At 40.4% G+C, this 21,262-nt stretch overlaps 2 protein-coding genes across 4 annotated transcripts; one reads left to right on the top strand and one right to left on the bottom strand.

The window, feature by feature from the left end:
- The first annotated feature begins 265 nt into the window (after nucleotides 1–265).
- Nucleotides 266–3,100, top strand: bida (BH3 interacting domain death agonist). Of its 2 annotated transcripts, none has more exons than XM_088997079.1 (4): nucleotides 266–542; nucleotides 634–887; nucleotides 1,357–1,490; nucleotides 1,819–3,100. In XM_088997079.1, exons 2-4 carry the CDS (start codon nucleotides 641–643, stop codon nucleotides 2,011–2,013), a joined length of 576 nt encoding a protein of 191 aa, XP_088853205.1. In that variant the 5' UTR covers nucleotides 266–542; nucleotides 634–640; the 3' UTR covers nucleotides 2,014–3,100. The 2 variants fall into 2 exon arrangements, with proteins under 2 accessions (XP_088853205.1, XP_088853206.1); XM_088997080.1 differs by having other exon boundaries at nucleotides 280–353.
- bcl2l13 (BCL2 like 13) lies at nucleotides 2,393–21,179 on the bottom strand. Of its 2 annotated transcripts, none has more exons than XM_088997072.1 (7): nucleotides 21,027–21,179; nucleotides 20,289–20,498; nucleotides 14,505–14,588; nucleotides 14,262–14,418; nucleotides 12,883–12,955; nucleotides 12,234–12,362; nucleotides 2,393–4,072 (listed from the first exon to the last, which is right to left on the bottom strand). In XM_088997072.1, exons 2-7 carry the CDS (start codon nucleotides 20,434–20,436, stop codon nucleotides 3,095–3,097), a joined length of 1,569 nt encoding a protein of 522 aa, XP_088853198.1. In that variant the 5' UTR covers nucleotides 20,437–20,498; nucleotides 21,027–21,179; the 3' UTR covers nucleotides 2,393–3,094. The 2 variants fall into 2 exon arrangements, with proteins under 2 accessions (XP_088853198.1, XP_088853199.1); XM_088997073.1 differs by having other exon boundaries at nucleotides 21,023–21,116.
- Nucleotides 21,180–21,262: the final 83 nt, after the last annotated feature.

The raw sequence follows: 21,262 nt of genomic DNA, 5'->3' as shown, positions 1-21,262 counted from the left end.
AGTTTGACCACATTAACACCAACAAGGCCACAGTAATACTGTGGTGTGAAGGTCTCCTTCATGTTTAAAATAGTTCATATCCATTTTATAAAGAAATCTCTCGTTTTGATAAAGTGCACACAAACCAAAATTAACAGCGACTTTATTTCCTGTTAATTTTTAGGGGTATGGGAGGAAACGCCCCTGTTGTGTATGTTTTTTTTTACCTCTTGTGACCAGACAACTTGAATATGCAACAGCAGCAAGTGCAATCCAATCTAAGCTCCTCCCCCCATTAACTTGAGTTGCGGGAGTCGGATTCCGGAAGAAGTTACCGTGGCAGGGGGTATTTTAAAATTGACAAGCGCGTTGCTGTAAGTAATCTGCGTTTTCCGGTGGTTAAATTGTTGAATTAAAAAAGTTTGATTCAGAAACGGATAACTGGAAAGCAATCGACTACTCAGCCCTGTAGCTAAATATTGTGGGTTAAGCGAGCTACCAAAGAGAATTAGAGCCACCGTAGCTCATCGTTTGAGGAAAGACAATTGTTAAAACGAAACTTGGTTAGTGTACTCGTCGAAATTTATTATCGTTGTTGATGAGTTTTAGAAACCTGCCACAGTGAACTAAAACGCATGCCTAAATCTGTCTCAGAAAAGTGATGGATGATCTGACGAAGTTGGCCAGCGAAGAAAACGCCACTTTGGTAGTGTTGAGCTTCCTCCAGGCGGACTGCAGTAATGTGCAGTACAACAAGGCTGTTTACTCTTTGGGTATAGAGTTAGCAGAAACTTGGAGGGAGAGTAGCGATGACAAGTATGGGGTTATCGAATGTGACGGCAACCTATCCACCACCATCTCGGGTTCCATCGCCGACATAGAGCCGTTAGTGGAGCTTTACTGGCCCGGTGAGTACACGTGGAGTTTATACAAGTACTGTAGTACTCATATTCTGTTCCCAAGAAATGCAGGTACTGTAGTGTTTTAAAAAATACCACCTGAGTGAATAACCAATCTGCCGTATACGTTTTGTAAGAATTCCTACAACAGTCGTAAATACTGTTAGAGGCCGTGTTTTGTGACATGACGTTTCATTTAGGGTAAAGCACCTGATTGATATTTCAATGTTCATGTTTTTACAGATTGAAAAAAATACTTTCATTATCAGCAAGGGATTCCCTTTCTCCGTTATTTATCAAGGTCCATAACTGGTCACAAATCAGTCATTGTGGATGTGCGGAAATAAAATATAATTTGCATCCATACCCTTGGACAATTTAATTTTCGATTAACCAATGTGTTTTGGGTTGCGTGCAAAGTCCACAGGAACTGAATCACCCCACTGTTTTTCTGGCACATATTGGTGACTTCTTGTAGGTGGTTTAGGCGAAGCGAGAGCCCTGCAGGAGGCTGCAGATCGTCTGAGAGAAATTGCTGCCCAACTTGAGCAAAATGTTGTGGACCACGCTGCCAGAAACCTGCACAGGAATGTGATGTCTTCACCCAGTGAAGTGAGTCTGATCTCAAGACACTCAACTCATAACCCAATAAATACTACACTACACAACCACAGAGGTCCAATACAAGAGATGTATCATACGTCACATCCAGCTTCTCCATCAATAATGAACCCTGTATGTTTTAAATTGCAAGTTTTAAGGTATAGTTTGTCCAGAAACCCTTGAAATTGCAATGTTTATATAGGAATATTTTATTTATGCAGCTTTATTGTTGAGAAATTTAAATTGTGCAAGTGACTCAGCTCCAACAAACGTATTGATTCAGATGATCAAGCCCCAAAAATGGTCCTTTTCTGACCGATTGTTTTTGGCTTTACAGCAGTGGCTGGACCTCCTCAAAAGTGAGGTGCACAGTGCCATGATGCAGGGGGTAGGCTTGGAACAGATGCCCCAGGAGAGGGTCATCATAGCCTTCAGCCTCACCCTGGTGAAGCAGGTGTGTGAACACACCCCACAACTGCTCAGAGATCTCTTCAACACTGCACTGCAGTACATCAGCCCAAGGGCAAGGTGACTTGAAGTGGGCAGGATGAGAGAATACCTATTAAATGTTTGCAGGAAAACAAAAAAAGAGGGGACGTTAAGCCACTTTTCAAAGACAAAAAGTATGAGTGTTTTTTTTTTGATCATTCGTCTTATTTTCAAAGCAGGAATATGTAGTTTAAGTTTGTGTAGTTTTGCTCATGTGTTGTAATCGATGAGAAGGTTTCTTCAGCATCGATGGACCACTCCTGTACGACTGAGAGCTTACACAGACGCATGTGTTGTAATGTTTTTTTTGTTATCTGTTGACATGCATGTAAAAATGTGCTGTGCGCCTCAAGTTACCCCTGCAATGTAAACATGTTGAAATAAATGATATTGGTTTATATGGAATCATTTTGCCACAAAACCATTGTCACTTTCTTTATTTTCAAGTACCTGTAGTGTGCTGTTGGAAGTTTAAGGTACAAAGTTTGATGGGAGATATCTTGTACATTCTCTTGCTTTTTCTGTTCAACATTTCAATGTTGATTGCACACCTGGAAGTTTGTAATTACATGCGGACCACCTAAAGCTCACCCAGCAAGGACTTTGCATCACAGCGATACCAAATAAAAAAATGACAGCAGTTGGGAAGACAGCACATTGATGTGGTGGATTCTCATGTGGAAAGTTTGTCTACACTGCAGCAAATGTGTCTGCTAAATTTTCTCTCATCCATTTACTATAACAAAGAAAAATACTGTCATATTTTCATGTATGCTGCAGCTTTCTCAATGACCACTGACTGAAGAATTATACTAGTAGGACTTGAAGCATACTAATTTAAAAGTAGGGATGACAGCAATGGACAAATTTCATCAATGTTGGGATAATCACATTGCACATAAAATGATGAAAAATAAATGAACATGACCATTGGGTTTGAACATCATGGTAGTGGAGTGCACATTTATTTCCCTTTTCTGTGCTTGCACCTGTTGATCGGGATGGAAGCTTTATCCTCAAATGGATGATGATTTTAAATGTGGCCTCGGATGACAAATGCATCTTCAGGGTACTAAATCATTTCTGCCGCGACATACTTCCCCTGAGAAGAAAACATATCCCTTCTACTTCCTCCTATAGCTAATGACACCAAACGTCATGACAGCAGTGAGGAGTGCTAGGGCAGCTCCGCTGTAGAGCAGAATTTGGAACTCTGATGCTGGATCTGCCGGCACCTGGGTCTCCTCTGCGACGGCCAGCACAGGGCCCTGCGAGACTGTGGTTTCAGCTGGTGGTATATTGAGCTCGCTCAGGGCCTCTGCTTCGTGCTGGGGAGGCACAGTTACAGGCTCCAATTGTGGTTCAGACAGGGCTTCAGGCTTTGCGGTCTGGCCCAACTTAGCCGGAGATGAGGGCGCGGCTTCGGCAGGCACAGGGGCAGATAGGGGTTCTACTACAGGAACAGGTAAGGGTGTCACAGGTTGCGGTTCACTTGAGGGAGGAGCAACATCTACTGGGGCTGGAAGAGGAAGTTCCGTTTCGAAAGAGATAAGGGAAGGTTGTGTTGACAAATTTAAAGGTGTTTCGATGACAACATGCTCCTCCAGTGAAATCAGGGCGGCAGGTTCCTCCAGGGTCACGGATGCAATGGGAATCTGGCTGCTACTTTCCTCCCTGAGCTGGGCAAGATCACTCTCTGTCCCCAAAACACTCATCATGCTATCCTCAACCGCACCGCTTTCGCCGCCTTCCTCCAGCAGCTCGGCCTCCTCGCGCTCTACGTGGACAATGTCCGAGTTGGAAGAGTTGTTTTCGCTGCGCTCCTCTGCCAAGGCTATACCCTCGTTGCTGTCCAGGCTCTTGATATCTTCGGGGTCCATCGCGCACACCTGTGCCCACGACTCGTGGCCAGCCAGCGACACGGGTAAGCTCTCAGTCTGCCAGGAGCTGTGCCCGCTGCTATTGTCAGCCGTGCACAGCAGAGACGACGGGGGGCTCAGCTGACCGGGCACCTGCTCCCCTGACAGGATGTAGATGTCGTTGCTGTCTTCGGCGATGCCCACGACCCGCTCTCCTTCTGAACCAAGCCCAAATAGTTCACCCTGTGGAGCACACAGGGTCATGAGTGCATATGATGGCCGAAAGGGAACAACAATGGGACAAAGACTTCTGCTTACCCCTGAGCAATTCGACTCGGGACCAGCATCAAACTGCGCAGTGCATTTTTATATACTTAGCGCACTATATTTCATAAAGAAGAAAACATGTAATCAACAACTTCAGCAAAAGGCAGACAACAGTACACGCACTGCACTGGTTGCCGGTCAATCACAGAGTTAACCTTTTACATTAATACTTGAAGTGGGCAGGAGTTAACCTTTTACATTAATACAATGATGGTAACATCAACAACAGCAAGTGGGAATTGAACCTGCACCGCCTGCTTGGATATCAGTCAAATGAACCGTTAAACCACATCAATGAATCACAACTGAATGTCATTTTTCACTCTTTCCACCATTTATGTTGTCAACACGAAAGGATGCGGGCAGGACTGAATTTCTGAAGATGTTTATCATCGTACTTGAAAAGCTGTAAAATCATTAAGAAAAAAAAAGACAGGAACAGAAATATGCATAAAATACGAAGGCAATTAATTTATGGCTATATTAAGAATACGAGTACATCATCCATTCACAACATCATTGTACATTTTTAGAGCAACGCATTTATTAGTTTCTGCTATGGATGTGGTTTTAAATGTGTGCTAAACCAGTAGTGCTCATTCTCATGTCACATTGTGCTTCATTCAGCTTTGTATACTACTACTACCTAATGTTATAAAGCCGAAAGAATGAGTGTGGGTACCCGTGTGTTATGCAACCAAATACATCATATGATCATGTGGGGCAACTGAATGACACCACTTCGCCTGCCTAAGCCAAAAGCAGTGAACTCAATGTCATCAAGCAAGGTCTGTTGATTTCACATTTAATCCAGAGAAGGTCACGTTTGCCCTAATGCTTATCCATGCACACCATACACACAGTTACAATACTTAAGCAGGCCTTTGCATAATATCCGGGGCATATTACAGTACTGGGATTTTTATAACAGTTTGTACAAACTAAATTACGTCATGAGCTGATCGGGTGGTTTAACAGAAAGCCACAGAGGATTGTTTTTTTATTATGTGTCAAGTCATTTCATTTGCATGACATGCTTTCTACCTGCTGGGAACATATTAATTACATCAGAGAAGTGTCTCAAAAATAATACTCGACATTTACAGCAAACAGGCAAGCTAGTAGCAAATGGAAAATAGTACTGGCAGACCAAAACGTATTCATAAATGGCTTGGCCATTTATGCATTTTTTTCAGATGGGCACAATGTTGGTGAATGTGACAGCTGCACTATATTCAAGAACAAGATTAAACTTAACAGCCACAACCATGATCCGCCATTGGATTTCTCTAGAAGCTGATTCGCGTGCATGCTTTACTAAAAACCTACACCATCAGGATACAGACTCGCCATCATTCGGACTGAAGGTGACAATGCTGTCATGTGCTGTTAAATCCACAAGAGTGTGCTGGTCATGGAGTTCAACAAGAAAAAAAATTCCATACTGTCGTTCACGTTAACGTGAACGACAGTATGCATAAAGTAAATTTTAAGACTCGTGCTGAATATTCAGGAAGTCTTGTTTTTGAGTTGGTGACGAGTCCGTACGTGACGTCACTAAAGGACCGTCCTTTACCGTAAAAAAGATGCATTGTAGCGGTCCTTCCATCACGTCAATGTATTTTGCTGTACTTATTTGGTCTGGGGACCTCATGTTGCACCCAAAAGCCGCCAGAAGGCCAGAAGAGGGCGTCCAAGCGCCATATAAGGAATTTATCAGCCTATGTAAACGGAGGTGGCCACAGGATGTCGCCATTTTGTGCCTGTTTTTTTTGGGTGAGAGATTTTCCCCCAATGTTGCCTCAAAATGGCACAAATAAATTATTTAATCGATTACAAGCATGCATGCTTTCCTCTTCAGAACTATTTCAATCATATTCATAACTGGATGTGTAACAAGAAAGCATATTCTCCGAATCTGAAGCCATTGTTTTGATTCACTAGCAATGCAAGACGTCTTGGCGTGACGTCACGCCGTGGGGGCGGGACGTTCTGAACATGCAGATTTTGGACACTAAGTCATTTTTATTGGTGTTTTGCATTTGACTAAAAATATCACTGCGTGTTTTGGGTATTTTAGATGCTATAAAACGTTTTTCTGGTGTCAGTTAAAAAAAACAAAAAAGTGACGTCGGTTGTCCTTTAAGTTTCATTGCTAAGCCCATCGACAAGAAAATGCAATTACTGTACATATTGTCGATGGACCTTATGAGACAAATGTCTACCGTGTCAATGAATCATTTGTTGTTTTGATTAAATTCAGTAAAATTAATTTGTCATTTTAATGTTTATATTTAATCACCTTTTTCCATACATCATTATTGGTAAAATGCTACACGGGTGACACTCGCAAATAAGGTGGAAGCTTTAAAACTGATAGCCAAAGAAGGAAACGCAAATATTCTGGTATTCTGAAGAAATCCTTGAGAGTTTTGAAAGGCGCTTATGAATGAAATTCTTATTATTATTTGATATGTTTCATCATACATGAGTGCATGCTGGGAGATTAAAAGACCAAATGTGCTTTTTGTATAGTTTTGTAATGACACCAACATTGTGTACGGATGATGGCAAACAATAAAAGTTTGGTGAGACCTGGAAATGGAATTTAGCTACAAATGAGGTCCTGGCTGTACCCGTAATGAGGCTAAAGTGCCAATCCATGAAGATAATGAATCAAAGGCACAAAATTGGATATGAAATCAGCTGTCTTGAACACAAATCTCCCAAACACACACAAACAACAAACACATTGCCCCTTCTCTGTTCTTCTTTGTATTCATCAAAAGGTGAGAATTTTTTTTTGTCATTGTATTATTATACCAGTGGCATGCAGTCAGGGGAGGCAGTTGAGGCTGTGCCTCACCTGTCATCATGGAAATATCAAATGACAAAATAAATTAAACAGTGATATTTATTTAGTGATTTGCACTTTAACGTTATTTTCCATTTAACGTCACCATTTTTGGATATTTTTTTTCAAAAATCGCTGAATTTTCCCATTTACCGTTCAAATACTAAGTGGACACGAGCGGTGCCTCACCATGGATTGCGCAATCACTATGCTAACTGTGCTGGCTTGCTCTGCAGTGAGACCACTTTGCTGTCCCTCTGCATATCGCTATGAAAGTGTTCAAAAGCTTTTAGTTTATGAATGAAATTTCTACAGTTTAGCTGGTGTATATAATGTACAGTCACTGTACATTATAAACACTGTACTACAGTGTTTATTTTATTTTATTTTTATCAAAACTGTGTGAATAGGTGAGGCACACAGTTCTCCTGCTCCTCATGACAGGGGGCGCTGGTGATTACAGATTCTTCTTGCGACTCCTCGGCTGCAGAATAATAGAATTAGTGAGAGCAAGCTTCAGTAAACAGTTAGCAAGTTAAGTGCAACCATCCAGTCATTTTTTGTGTTGCTTGGCCTTATTTTCAGAACGGTAGATTATATATCTAAATTGGAAGAATTTTCTAAACTGGATTTTCAATCGAAGCAGGAGATAATAATTAAAGGAAGACCAACACCGGACTGTATAGCTCACAAACGATGAGGAATGAATGTAAATCTCCTGGACAGCGTCTCAGTTTTTGGGCCAAGAAGGATCTCATTGAAACTATTCCTGAAGCGACAAAGTTGCTCCAGCTCGTGCTCACTGTTCCAGCTACTACAACATCAGTGGAGCGGTCATTCTCAGCACAGAAGACTGAAAACATACTGTCGGAACAGGACTGATTAAGGACGACTTTCTTCACTGGCAGTGATCTCCATTGAGACAGAGACTTGGACTTCATTTATAAGTAAAGGTAACACGATAATAAGGTTTTTTTCTTAATTCTTTTTTTGCTATGCTACAGTTTGTATACAGTATATAAAGAATGCTGACATGACATTTTAAACGAAACATGTTAACTGTTGCCAATCAAGTGGTGAATAAGCTACTCTGTGGAGTTCATATGTTTGTAAATCTCACTGTGATGACGTCAGTGCCTCACCAGCCATGAACCTCACCGCACGTCACTGTATTATACAAAATGTTTACATTGAAACACTGATCCAAATTTTGAACACATTACCTGGAAAAATGATGACAATACCATCCCTTAAATGATATTTATTTTTCAATTCCCATCGCTTTTTGAGAGGAAATGGGTACATTCTAGGACCCAAATTGCAAGTTGGCCAGTCTTGAAATTGAATGTAGATGAGAAAAACGTTACAAGTGGGCCATTCTAATCCCTTGTGATGATGTTTCTCTGGGATTGTGAGAGCTATTTTTGTAGGGCAGCGAGTAAGACGTTGCTCTATTCCAAATTGGTGTTGAAGTCAAGGTACGGTGATGCACATATTTCACACATGAGCAGCCGAGATGGGAATTATGTAACACGACTTGGACGCAGTGGAACGTGCCGTGACAGGGGCCGAGCCAAACCCATGACAGATTCTTTGCTTGGCAACATTTGGTTCGAAACATCAGATCGGCAAACCACAAGCATCATGCAAACTGTCAAATGAAATGGCTGATGTGCAGCTATTGACTAACAGATGGAAGACAAAAAGCAAACAATGTACAAGCTGAATGAGCTTGAATGTCACAGGTCCATGCATTGACATTTGGTAAGAAAATAAGATCTCACTACCTCTTGCTCAGACATTTTCTTGCACAGACCCCCAACCACTCATACATGTCCTCCCCCTCCTACGTGCCCCTGGCTGTGTTCTGTCAATGAGGGGTGACTGGTTTTGTTCTGGCCAAATGAAGTGTACGCAACATTCAGGTCATAATAATCTGCATTGTATTCTGAAAAGCATGACAAACGACTCCGCACTGACCATCAAATCGTCTATACGCTGAGCAAAGTGTATCAGGGCAGATTTGCTTTTGAAGTAATACATGATTCAAAGGTACATTCTAATTTCCGTGTGTCAATACAAATTGTGAAGTACAGATTTTTAAAAATCAAATTCTCGAATAAATTGCTTTCTGTACATTTTTCGCTGAACAGAATTAATTTATTTTATATTTCTCACCCATTGGAACGACAAAAAATGTGTGGAATTTCTAAGTGGTAAATGCCAAAGTCCAGAGGTTTGGCATATAAATGATAAAAATCCATCAATGTCCAGCTCTTTCTGGAACTAACAGTACAACGTCGACATTTGAACAGTACCACTACAATAATAACAAAACCAGAAAATTCTAAGACAGTTCCAAACCTTTAAAATGGAAAAAACTACAGTAGAAATTATCGAAGAACGCACAAAGAAAAGACATCTTACCTTCGAGAAAAGTGTACAAATTTCTCACTTTTGACTTAGCTAGCCAGATAATTTCTTCATCCAACGGACCAAAAAGTAAAAAGCCCGCTGGAGAGATGCAGATTTCACCTAACAATTGCTGCAACCAAACGACTTTCCCCTTCCTTCCAATCATCAAGCCTGTACGCAGGCGTCCGCCTCCTTTCTCTTCACCCCTCCAATGCTGATCCTGCCCATGCACATCATCTGTTCATCCCCTGTGACATAACGCTAGACAAGAATGTCACCGCGCTCAGGACAAGCACACTGTGTTCCTATTTGATTGCAGTTTAAAAAAAATAATACAGACTAAATAAGGTCGAGCCTCATACCGCCACAAATAATATATATTTTTTTCCATAATGCCAGTAGTTTTCATGTTAGGCTGTTTAACAAGATTTCAAAATTGAAATGACTGCGTTTATGTGACGGTTTGTTTTTTGATGCAGTGTTTTCATGACCAATGATGGAACATTAGAGACTCACGAATGCAATTCAATACAATAAAATACATCTTCATTTATATAGCGCTTTAACAACAGCTGAAGGTGTATCAAAGCACTTAACAAAACTGTTAACATAAAGTAAAATAAGAAACGTAAAACACAACACAAAGCAGTTTGAGATGAAAGAGAAATATCCTGTGCCATTAATGACTGTTTCAACAAATAAGCGGTTGAAGAAACTGCATCAATTCCTCAAAATATTACACTGAAAAATAACAAAAATAATTACAAAATAATAAAGATAAACAAAAACACTTTGGAGTACAGCTTAGCTAATGATAAGTATTCCAATTGAAACTAGAGGAAGAAAAGGCTGATGGCGGTAAACTATTCCACAAAGCATTTTCACATAATTCATCTGAGGGCAAATCAATCATAAATTATCAAATATATAATCATCAAATTCATGAATGAAGAGTGCCATTGCGATCGTGTACTGATTATTAAAGTCAATCAATTTCCATTTTGAGATCTTGTTAAACAGCCTAACTTGAAAACTATGGCATTCTTTCTGTGAAAACAGCCCACAATCGCCCCCCTCTGTTCATGTAAAGAATGTCAGAAATACAGCACAGTGGCTGGACTTTCAAAATTACAAGTCCTTAAAGGACAACCGACGTGACTTTTTTGTTTCCTAACTGACATCAGAAAAACGTTTTATAGCATCTAAAATACCCAAAACATGCAGTATGATATTTTTAGTCAAATGCAAAACACCAATTAAAATGACTTAAAGTGTGTAAAAAGTACTTAGTACAGTAAAGTCTCGTTATATCGATATTCAAAGGAGTCCGAAAAAATATCGATATAACCGGGACTATCGATATATCCGACCCTGTTTGCATGTAATTTTCTCCGTGCGTGCATAGAAATAGTATCGATATAACCGGGACTATCGATATATCCGATATCGATATAACGAGACTTTACTGTAATTTGAAACCGGAAGTGGCCAGTTTCAGGAGGTCCCACCCCCATGTTCGTGGGGGTGGATCTAGAATCAAAACAATGGCTTCAGATTCGGAGAATATGCTTTCTTGTTACACATGCAGTTATGAATATGATTCAAATAGTTCTGAAGAGGAAAGCATACATGTTTGCAATCGATTAAAGAAGGTTTTCTGGGTCATTTTGATGGCTCAAGACTGACGTGTAGTGGCACAGAAAATGCAGAAGATGGCGGCAGAGCTCTGTGTAAGGAATTAATCAGCCTGTTTCCACAGGCTGATAAATTCCTTACATGGAGCTTTGTCACCCTCTTCTGCCTCTTTTTGGTGCAACACGAAGTTTTCAGACCAAACAAGTCCAGAAAAATGCATTGACGTGATGGAAGGACTGCTACAATGTGTCCTTTTTTCGGTCAGGGGCGTTCCTTCAGTGACGTAGGGTGAGGACTCGTCACCAACTCAAAGACAAGACTTCCGGAATATTCAGTGCGACTCTTAAAATGTAAAATATAGCTATATGCGGTGGAATGTTTGTAAAATACACTCAGTAGAAGTCATTTGAAGCCATTTTACAAATTATGGACACAACTTGACCGGAGACATCGGTTGTCCTTTAAAAACATTACAGCAATCCATCCATTTCTCACACAGCTCATGGGTGGGATGGTATCCCAAAGTCAAAGTCTAAATGTCAAGGCTACAGAAAGGCCTTTTTGATTACCAATATAACGTAGAATTGGCATGAATGCACGTTTGTTCACATTTAATAATAATAATAATAATAATAATAATAATAATAATAATAATAATTAATACATTTCATTAATAAGCTCCTTTCAAAACTCAAGGGCACTTTACAGTCACAGCATATTTGCTCAAATTCACATTTTTTCAATTACCGGTAAACATTCCCGAAGTGGGTATCTTATTTGTCTGAATTATAGACTGATTCAAAGTGTTAAAAAAGTCTTGTTGTTTTTGAGCATGCAATGTGAATGCAATGCGGTTCAGTAAGGGTGTTTTTTTTCGCTGCCTGAAACAGGGCTGGAGATGCAAGGTTTCGCCTGATGACAGCGAAATTTAACGCATGCACACGTATGTGCGCACACACAGAAAGACACGCGCACTTTGCTTTAATGGTAATAAACGACATTTTTTATGATTTCTTAACTTTAGTGACTGAGACAAATCGACCTCATAGTGAGACATTGTAATTGATTTTTTTCTGTGTATAAATATATTGAATATGTACCTACATTCAGTGCTTTTCTGAATAACATCAAGAGTAATATGCAGCTCAGACTGCAGAAATGTAAATCACTCACATATCCCCCTTGCTGGTTGATGAATTCACCCTGAGTCTCCTCCAGGAAGCGCACACCAAGATGAAGCAAGGTTGACACAGAATGATCTTCACTTTGTAAAGCTTGAAGCAGCACCAATGGCGCGAGCACCTGGGATATAAAGTGGCAGTTGTAGTGAATCAGCAACAAGAAAGGGGAAGTCAAATTTAGGATGTACAAAATAAATAAATAGAAGAACAGAAGAAGTATAATGAGGAAAGGGGTTTCGAAGTATCGGAGCGGAAAGTAGTCATTGGAAGCAAGAGTACAAAAGGAAGCAAAAAAGGGGTAAAAAGTAAAGGGGGTAAAAAAAGAACGTACATTGAAATTATGTTAAGCTCGTATTTCACAGAGTGGGGCACAGTGCGTTCAAGGTCAAGAGTTTTTAATGGACCCAACAGTCTTTTATTGTCAACTTCCCAGTTTCATGGCAAAAAAATATTGTGACAAGAAAATCTGTTTGCAACAATGAAACTGTTGACCAGTCTTTGTGACTGTTTGCAACCTTAACAAAAAGCAAGCAAACAAACAAACAACAACATTAGGGAAAGGGGCACACAATAAATGGTGCGAGACTCAATAAGACAGAATAAATTGCTTTATTTTCAACCCAAAAAATGCAAAAGCTCACCTTGCTTGACCCACCCTGTGTGTGTAATAACAGGTCCAGTGCTGTATCACGGAATCTCTCAAACTCTAGTGGCCTAAAACAAAGACGTGAGGTCATGAAATCAACTGTAATATATATTTGAGAGTGGTGTTGTTCTTTTAATGCGTTAAAAAAAAAATTATTTATTGCACAATCATTTGACCATGTTATCTTAAAGGACAACCAACGTCACTTTTTTGTTTCCTAACCGACATTAGAAAAACGTTTTATATCATCTCAAATACCCAAAACACGCAGTATGATATTTTTATTAAAATGCAAAACACCAATAAAAATGACTTAAAGTGTCCAAAATCTGCAAAAAAAATTGAGCAGCGAATTAAGCATTTTCAGAAAGTCCCGCCGCCAGTTCGTGACGTCACGCCAAGACGTCTTGCATTGATGGAGAATCAAAACAATGGCTTCAGATTCGGAGAATATGCTTTCTTGTTACACATCCAGTTATGAATATGATTCAAATAGTTCTGAAGAAGAAAGCATACATGTTTGCAGTCAATTAAAGAATTTATTCCGTGTCATTTTGAGGCATCAGGGGTGGGAAATATTGCAACCAAGGGAGGCAGAAAATGGTGACAAAGCCGTGTAGGGAATTAGTCAGCCCGTTTCCACAGGCTGATAAATTCATTCCATGGAGCTTGGTCGCCCGCTTCTGGCGGCTTTTTGGTGCAACGTGAGGTTTTCAGACCAAACAAGTACAGCAAAATACATTGGCGTGATGGAAGGACTGCTACAACTTGTCCTTTTTTTTCGGTCAGGGGCGTTCCTTCAGTACGTACAGACTCGTCACCAACTCAAAAACAAGAGTTCCTGAATATTCAGCGCGAGTCTTAAAACGTAAAATATAGCTATATGCGGTGGAATCTTTGTAAAGGTCAGTAGAAGTCATTTGAAGCCATTTTACAAATTATTGACACAACTTGTCCGGAGACGTCGGTTGTCCTTTAACTCGACTACACCAATAACATAAGTGTACAGGAATTCATGGTGGCTGGAAATTAATATTATTGACAAAGAAATTAATATTCTTGATGAAGCTGACTGGGCTGAGAAGTAAATGGAGTCTTCTCAGTGTACGGCAGTGTTTGCCCGAGGACCATCTAACTTCTGCTAATGTTTTTTTCAAAGCTTTGTCACACATTCAACAATACATTTCAATAACAATTTCATGAGTGCATGTCGAAGACAGAGAAATTCTGGAACGTGTAAAATAATCAATTAAATAATTAATTGATCATTAAGAATTCGGTTAATCAAGTCTGCAGAGTTGAAAACTCGAACTACTCGGCCTCAGATACTTCTGCTCCATGTGTCACACAGTAAAAAAAAAGAAAAAAAAAGACCCTATGAGAAGTGTGTCCACAGCTCCTCTCAGGTGGGCATCCAGCTCCTGGGCCACACGCTCTCCAAGATCAGTGAGGCAGTCTTCAATTGATGTCTCAGGATTGGCTGGATTAAACACCAAGGACATGCGACAGTCGAAACCTGTGCTGGAAAAGGCTAGGAAGGCAAAAAGAAAGCTAGCTCAGACAGGTTTGGGAACATGCCAAGATAGTCACAGGAAAAAAAGAGTGTACAATACTTACAAGCATCAATTTCCTCTTCAAGTTGTTTTAGCTCTTCTTCTACCTGCTTTTTAACAATGCCGGCATGATCGCTCTCTGAAGTTCCTGAAATTAAATGTAAAGCATACATGTTTTTTGCCTTAGAGGAATCATTGTGAAAGTCATGTCACAACATCAAGAAAAAAATATGGATGCACTCGTTGGAAATGGTGTTCTTTTATTTACTTTTATCCGTGTAGATTCTCAGTCTGCAGTTTCTCACATTCTCCACAGTTTCTTCCCGCATTCCCAAAACGTGTAAATCTTGCTCTGAATTGTCATTTGGAGTGGATGTGAGTGTAAATGGTCGTTTGTTTATGTGCTCTGCAAAGTAAAGACATTACAATACAGAAGATGGATGCACATAGAATTTGGATGTGCATGGAATTTATCAAACCAATAAAATGGTTGGAACTTTTCATTTCCTGTGATACTGTGCCGCTTGCTAATACTGGACTTTGCAGCATACAATGTTGTGAAGCGGAAGAAGACGCCAGTAGTAATCTACCTAAGCAGGAAATACTTTTCCTCGCATGATTCTTCATGTGTCTCGAGTACCCACTATGGGTCGTGTATAAATATGAACAACATATTTCATGGAAGAATTCGCAAATGACAATCATCACAAACAACTCGACTGCGTGTACATAATTGTTGGATGAAAGTTGTTGTTCTTCTCCTGGTTCATGTTCTTCGCTTGTGTTGGTCTAAATAGTCAATCAGCAGTAATCGAAATGATGAACAGAAAGAGTATTTATTCAGAACCCTGTTCGAAAAGCGATTTGTTCGAACACCGAAATCATTTTTCCCCTTACAAATAGTGTAAATCGTTTTCATCCCTTCCAACACCCTGAATGTTTACCTTTTTAGTATTTTATACATTGTTTTATGCATGAAATTGCACATTAAAATGCTGACAAACACATAAAAAGCAATGCATAACTCAGAAAATGTTAAGCAAAATGGCAAAGACACAAATAACAAAAATAAATGTAACCCAGGCTTTCACTTGTAGCCTCTTTGCTGCTTGTACTGACTTTCTTTGGAGGCATGATAAGGGGCTAAAACACTTCGTACACCTATATTAAACGCGACAGCAAAACGCAGCACGTCCACACGAGACATCAGTTTGTCACGAGCGAGTTGACAGCTGGGCGGGGCCTCCGCTCCCGACGTCCACCAGTTGCTGTCAATTCCCTCATCACGGACATTTGGACATTTAAACCAGACGCTGGCACTCACCCAGCGTCGGAAGATACTTCGCCTCGCACCTCGCCCGGGCCTTGAACTGCTATCGGTACGAGAGTTGCTTCGCCCGAGGTATTTACTAGCCTCGATCGCGTCAGTTGATACTCTTGAGATCTGTTTTGCACCCTCGTGGGCATTTTTATTTTTCCCCGAGCGAGTCAGGTTGGACAGATCGCCCCGCTCCCCCACTCGCAGTGCTCTGTTTTGTCACTTTTTGTTCAACCAGTTTTTTTCGGGTCCGCGTTATCTCGGACCCAATTTTTGTTCGAACTACGAAACAAGAATTTCTCGAATTTTTTGTTTGGACTCCGATTTGTTCAAACTGTGAGTCGTTCGAAAACCGAGGTTCCACTGTGTGTGTGTGTGTGTATATATATATATATATACACTAAAGTCTCGTTATATCGATATTCTCGGGAGTCCGAAAAATATCGATATAACCGGGACTATCGATATATCCGACCCTGCGCGCATGTAATTTTCTCCTTGCGTGCATAGAAATAGTATCGTAATAAGCGGGACTATCAATACAACCGATATTGATATAACGAGACTTTACTGTATATATATATATATATATATATATATATAAAGAGAGAGAGAGAGAGAGAGAGAGAGAGAGAGAGAGAGAGAGAGAGAGAGAGAGAGAGAGAGAGAGAGAGAGAGAGAGAGAGAGAGAGAGAGAGAGAGAGAGAGAGAGAGCATAACAAACTAAACTTAGACACATACACATAAATGAGTGGAGAATAATAAACATTGCATTTTTTAGAATGTGCAATAATGATCAATTGTGTCAATAATGATTTTTGCTTTTTTGTTTTATCAACCCTTATGGTTAATAAAAATTCTCAAATAGGGCAATTGTAATGAGGAACAGGTCATTTCTGTTTCCATTACGTATTTCTAAGGGGAACATTTGCCAAATCCAAACAAATTTGATGGCGATCGATGTTGTGCACGGTTGTTTCCGGTTACAGATGAACAATGGGACTGACCAAATTTCTTCAGCGGTTGAATTTTGGAGCGGATATTTAATGCGACATTTTTTTTAATTTGTGTGAAACACTGCATTGTGGAATTGTATGCAGAATCTGTGTACAGCAGCACTACTTTCATAGCAGTCAAATTAGTGTGTAAACATCCTAAATGCTGCAGCCATTGCATTCAACATTCAGACATTGCCTATTCAACATCTTTCTAAATTTAAAATGATATGCTGATTACCGTGCCTTCATGTTGCGTACACACGACACGCATGCAGAGCGCACGCCCTGAGTGAAATATTTATAAGAGTAAGTCTAAACAGCTGCGGGCATGATGAATCACACAAGGTACACATTACAACGGAGCACAATCTTTGATTTTCACAATTTAAAACGTCTGTGTAAAAGCTCAAGTATGAATTTAAGAAAGAAAAGAATGTCACTGACCCTGTGGCAAAGGAGTGATTTTTGGTGACAGCAACATTAAATTGAGGAAAGACAGCAAGTGGACATTTTTGGACAGTCAAAAGGGGCCCATTTGCCCTCTCAGTTCCGCTATAGTTTGGACATGAATATCCAAATAATCATTGTTGTTTTTTTATTTTATTTTTTGCTGCTGGCTTGGTGCTTTTTCAGTATTCAATCATGCCGCTACAAGGCCAGCTATTCTGCTTGGCTCCATTAACGTGTGAGTGATCCAACGGTGATTACACATGACAAGCTGTCACAAATTGGAGCGGGTCATGCGGAAAGCAGGGCTCAGACACTCATATGCCTCGACACACCCACACCAAGCGCACACACACACACACACACACACACACACACACACACACACACACACACACACACACACACACACACACACACACACACACACACACACGCACGCACGCACGCACGCGCGCACGCACACACGCACGCGCACACACACACGCGCACACACACACACACACACACACGACAACTGTGAGGTCAGCGAATATAGAAAATTCCTTTGTTTTTTTTTAACTTGCACATAGTTTGCTTTCTTTCTAAATAATGTTATCTTTCAGAATACTTTCCAACACTACTTCCATCCATTTATGGTAACCATTCCCGAATGGAATTTGGTATAACATAATTTTATTGTGCACATTTTTTTCTGAATAAGGGAATTTAGATTCTGGTTTTCTGTCATTATTTTAGTTTAAAAAGTTTGATGTCATTTGTAACGCTAACAATATTTTAGCGAATTTAGCTCCCTGGGTGTAACCAAATTAATTATTTAATAGACACATACTGTATTCAGTCATAGCCCGAACTTAATGGAGTCATGCAAATTTTGATGAGCATCAACTTCACCACATCATCATTTTTCAAGAATATTTCAAATTTCAAAATTATTGTTTCAGTTTGTGAAAAGCAAAAATAAGTCTTTTCTAAGTTGGATAATGTCATGCTGTGCATCACCCTGAAAATGCCATCCTCGCGATGAAACATGCTCACGGTAGCCACATAGCCTGACACTGCTTTTCTTTAGCACAGGGGTGTGAAAATCCGGTCCTCGAGGGCCGCTGTCCTACGCGTTTTCCAAGTCTCCCTGTTGCAACGCACCTGATTCAAGAGAACAGGCTCAATGGACACATCTGATTCTAATGATCAGATCATCAGCAAGCTCTGCAGAAGTCTGACATGAGGCTGTTCCCTTGAATCAGGTGCGTTGCAATAGGGAGACTTGGAAAACATGTAGGATGGCGGCCCTCGAGGACCAGAGTTTGACACCCCTGCAGTTTAGCAGGAACAGGGACGATGGAGTTGATGGAAGATAGATGGAGCCAAATCAGGGCCTTTTTGGAAGAAAACCTATTGGGCTCTGCATTAAACCCGACTGAGGTTTATCTTCCACCAAAAAAATGGCAGTCAATATACAGAAATATCTACAACTTCTTCTTCTTTTCCTTTCAGCTTTTCCCTTCAAGGGGTCGCCACAGTGAATCAGTGTCATCCATCTTCAGAGGTTTTATTCGCATGTTTGTTTTGGCCAAGCTTTTACATCGGATGCCCTTCCTGACACAATCCTCTGTATTTATCCGGGCTTGGGACGGGTACAACAAGACACTGGCTTATGTCCCTTTGTGTCTACAGAAGATGCTCGGGAAAAGGCTCCCAAACACAAAATGGTCATCGGCACAGCTATAGCTGCATAAAAAGCTTATTCTACAAAGCATTAACTACAGGGGTGTCAAAGTCATTTTTTGCCGCGGGCGACATTGTAGTTATGGTTTCCTCTCGAGGGCCGTTATGAATTTGGGGAACCCATTTGAATGTTTAAATCCCTTCAAATATTACATATAGAGCACACAGCAAATTAATGAATAACTCGTTTTCAAATCTGAAGTCAAGTATAATGACTTTTACTGTGGTTGACATCCAAAAATATGAAATTTTGGCTCATATTTTAGCAATCATCATGGAATTTAACAAGTTTGATTTGCTTTCGCGGGCCGAAAAAAATGATGTGGCGGGCCGGATTTGGCCCGCGGGCCTTGACTTTGACACCTGTGCATTAACACAAGGCGTGGTCCTAAATTCATCCTGACATCACTATGGCAGTGAGTGCGTGCGTGTGTGTGTGTGTGCGCGCTCATTTGCGCGTGCGTTAATAGAGGCAGTGCATGCTGCCCTCCCATTAATTTACGACTGCAACCTCGGTTATGAGCCAATCATCAGTTCATGCTGGGGGTACTCTGAAAAACCAAAACACACATTGCAACAATGCTCCAAGTTTCCCAACAAAGGGAGTGAAATGGTGCAGGCTCAAAGCACATTTTTGAACGCACCAATAATTGGGAACAGGGATTTTATAGGCTGTATTTTTTTGTATCGGCTTCTATAAGATGCGAAAAAAATGTGACTTTCACTCCAGATGAACTAAAATATTTTCTTCATCTTCATGTTGTATTTTTTAGATTCGTGTGACTTTTACTCTAGCAATATAAAGTGTGAATAATATAATTTGTCAAAAGCTGCTGAAAAAACAAACACACACCCACACACACGCACACACACAACAACAGGAGCAACCGTGATTCCACATTTGATTTTTTTCTAGCCTTTATTATTAACTATAGGAGTTTAACCCACAAGTGGTAAGTCAATGTTGTAAATCCCTAACACTAAAACTAAAACAAAACAATAAACAAATATGAAGATGGAAACACTTATTTTCAAATGTGTTTCATGTTCACGGTCACATTGTGTTGTTATGTTTGAAATGTGTTTCATGTTCACGGTCACTCTGTTTCGTTACGTATATAAGGGCTCAATTGAGCATGCAAACAGGTGGCTTCACATCCTGAACACTTGTGCTTCTGGCAAGTGACTTTTATGTGTATTATCTGTGTGTGAAGTTTCATGTGCATGTCACACGTTGTTGACTTTTGACATCACCCAATTTTGTAGAAATACAACTACAGTCAAGAGTGTGCCATCTTCACTGTATACTGGGTGTAAAATAAATACAATTGCACAATATTTTCTTGTTTTCTCTCACCAGCTGTAGTGGGGCCAGCATGACGTCTAGAAGCAGGCAACCGTCCCAGGTAGGTGAGCACAATATACTTGGTTTCATAATGGAAATCCTTCGGCACGGTGGTCGCAATTAGGGGAGACAGTGGAGCTGTGGAGCCTGAGGAAGCCATGGATCAGAGGTGTGTCACACTTCGAGGCACATATGTTCTTACAGGAGAGCAGGACACTCCACCTGTAGATTGGATGAGTTCAGGTTGTGGAGTTAGAACGAGTAGTTGTGGTGAGTGGAAGCATCTATTCACAGAAAATGAAATGCAAATCAGTATAAATAAGTATGCAGTTGGCCATGAAGCAACTGGTAAGAGTGCATATATGACACCGTGTAATATAAAAGGCATAGGTAATTTATCATAGCATTTATAGTTCCACATTCACCTCCACATGTTGTGAATACCACTTTCAGAATTACAAAGTAACATTATTGGAGATGCATACATTTCTTGAATGAAAGTACGACCAAACTATATTAAAATCGCCGACGGAGGTATGAATATTTTAAATGTTACCCGGAATGGCAAATTGCACAGATCTTTTTAACAGTGAGGAATGTCAATTTTTAGTTCGACGAGTTAGGAAAAACACTCACAAATACAACAGCCACAAACAACGTAGGGGTAATGTTAAGATATTTTCGGTTGATTTTTAGTCAATGTCAAGCTTGACTTTGATAAAAATGAAACCCAATGAAGGACACACCTACCGTCCTTGAATAAAGGCAGCCAGGTGCTGACAAACCGGAGTCCGAAGGGGAACTGCAACACCCGTGCAGCTTAAGCCTTAGCACGAAAGGGTGCAGCCCAGCATATCACACAGGCAGCTGAGCAGTGCGTGCTCGGACCAAACACAATCGACGAAAATGGAGCACACGTATTTCTCTTTCGGCTGTCAGTCTAAAATCATGCTGACATCGTTTACTCATTATTTTAAGGGTAAAAG

The sequence above is a fragment of the Hippocampus bargibanti genome, linkage group LG05, assembly GCF_051943395.1.
Source record: "Hippocampus bargibanti isolate YZ-2025 linkage group LG05, ASM5194339v1, whole genome shotgun sequence".
NCBI classification, from domain to species: Eukaryota; Metazoa; Chordata; class Actinopteri; order Syngnathiformes; family Syngnathidae; genus Hippocampus; species Hippocampus bargibanti.
The sequence above is the reverse complement of the archived record's forward strand: the minus strand, read 5'-3'. Positions and strand labels throughout refer to the sequence as shown.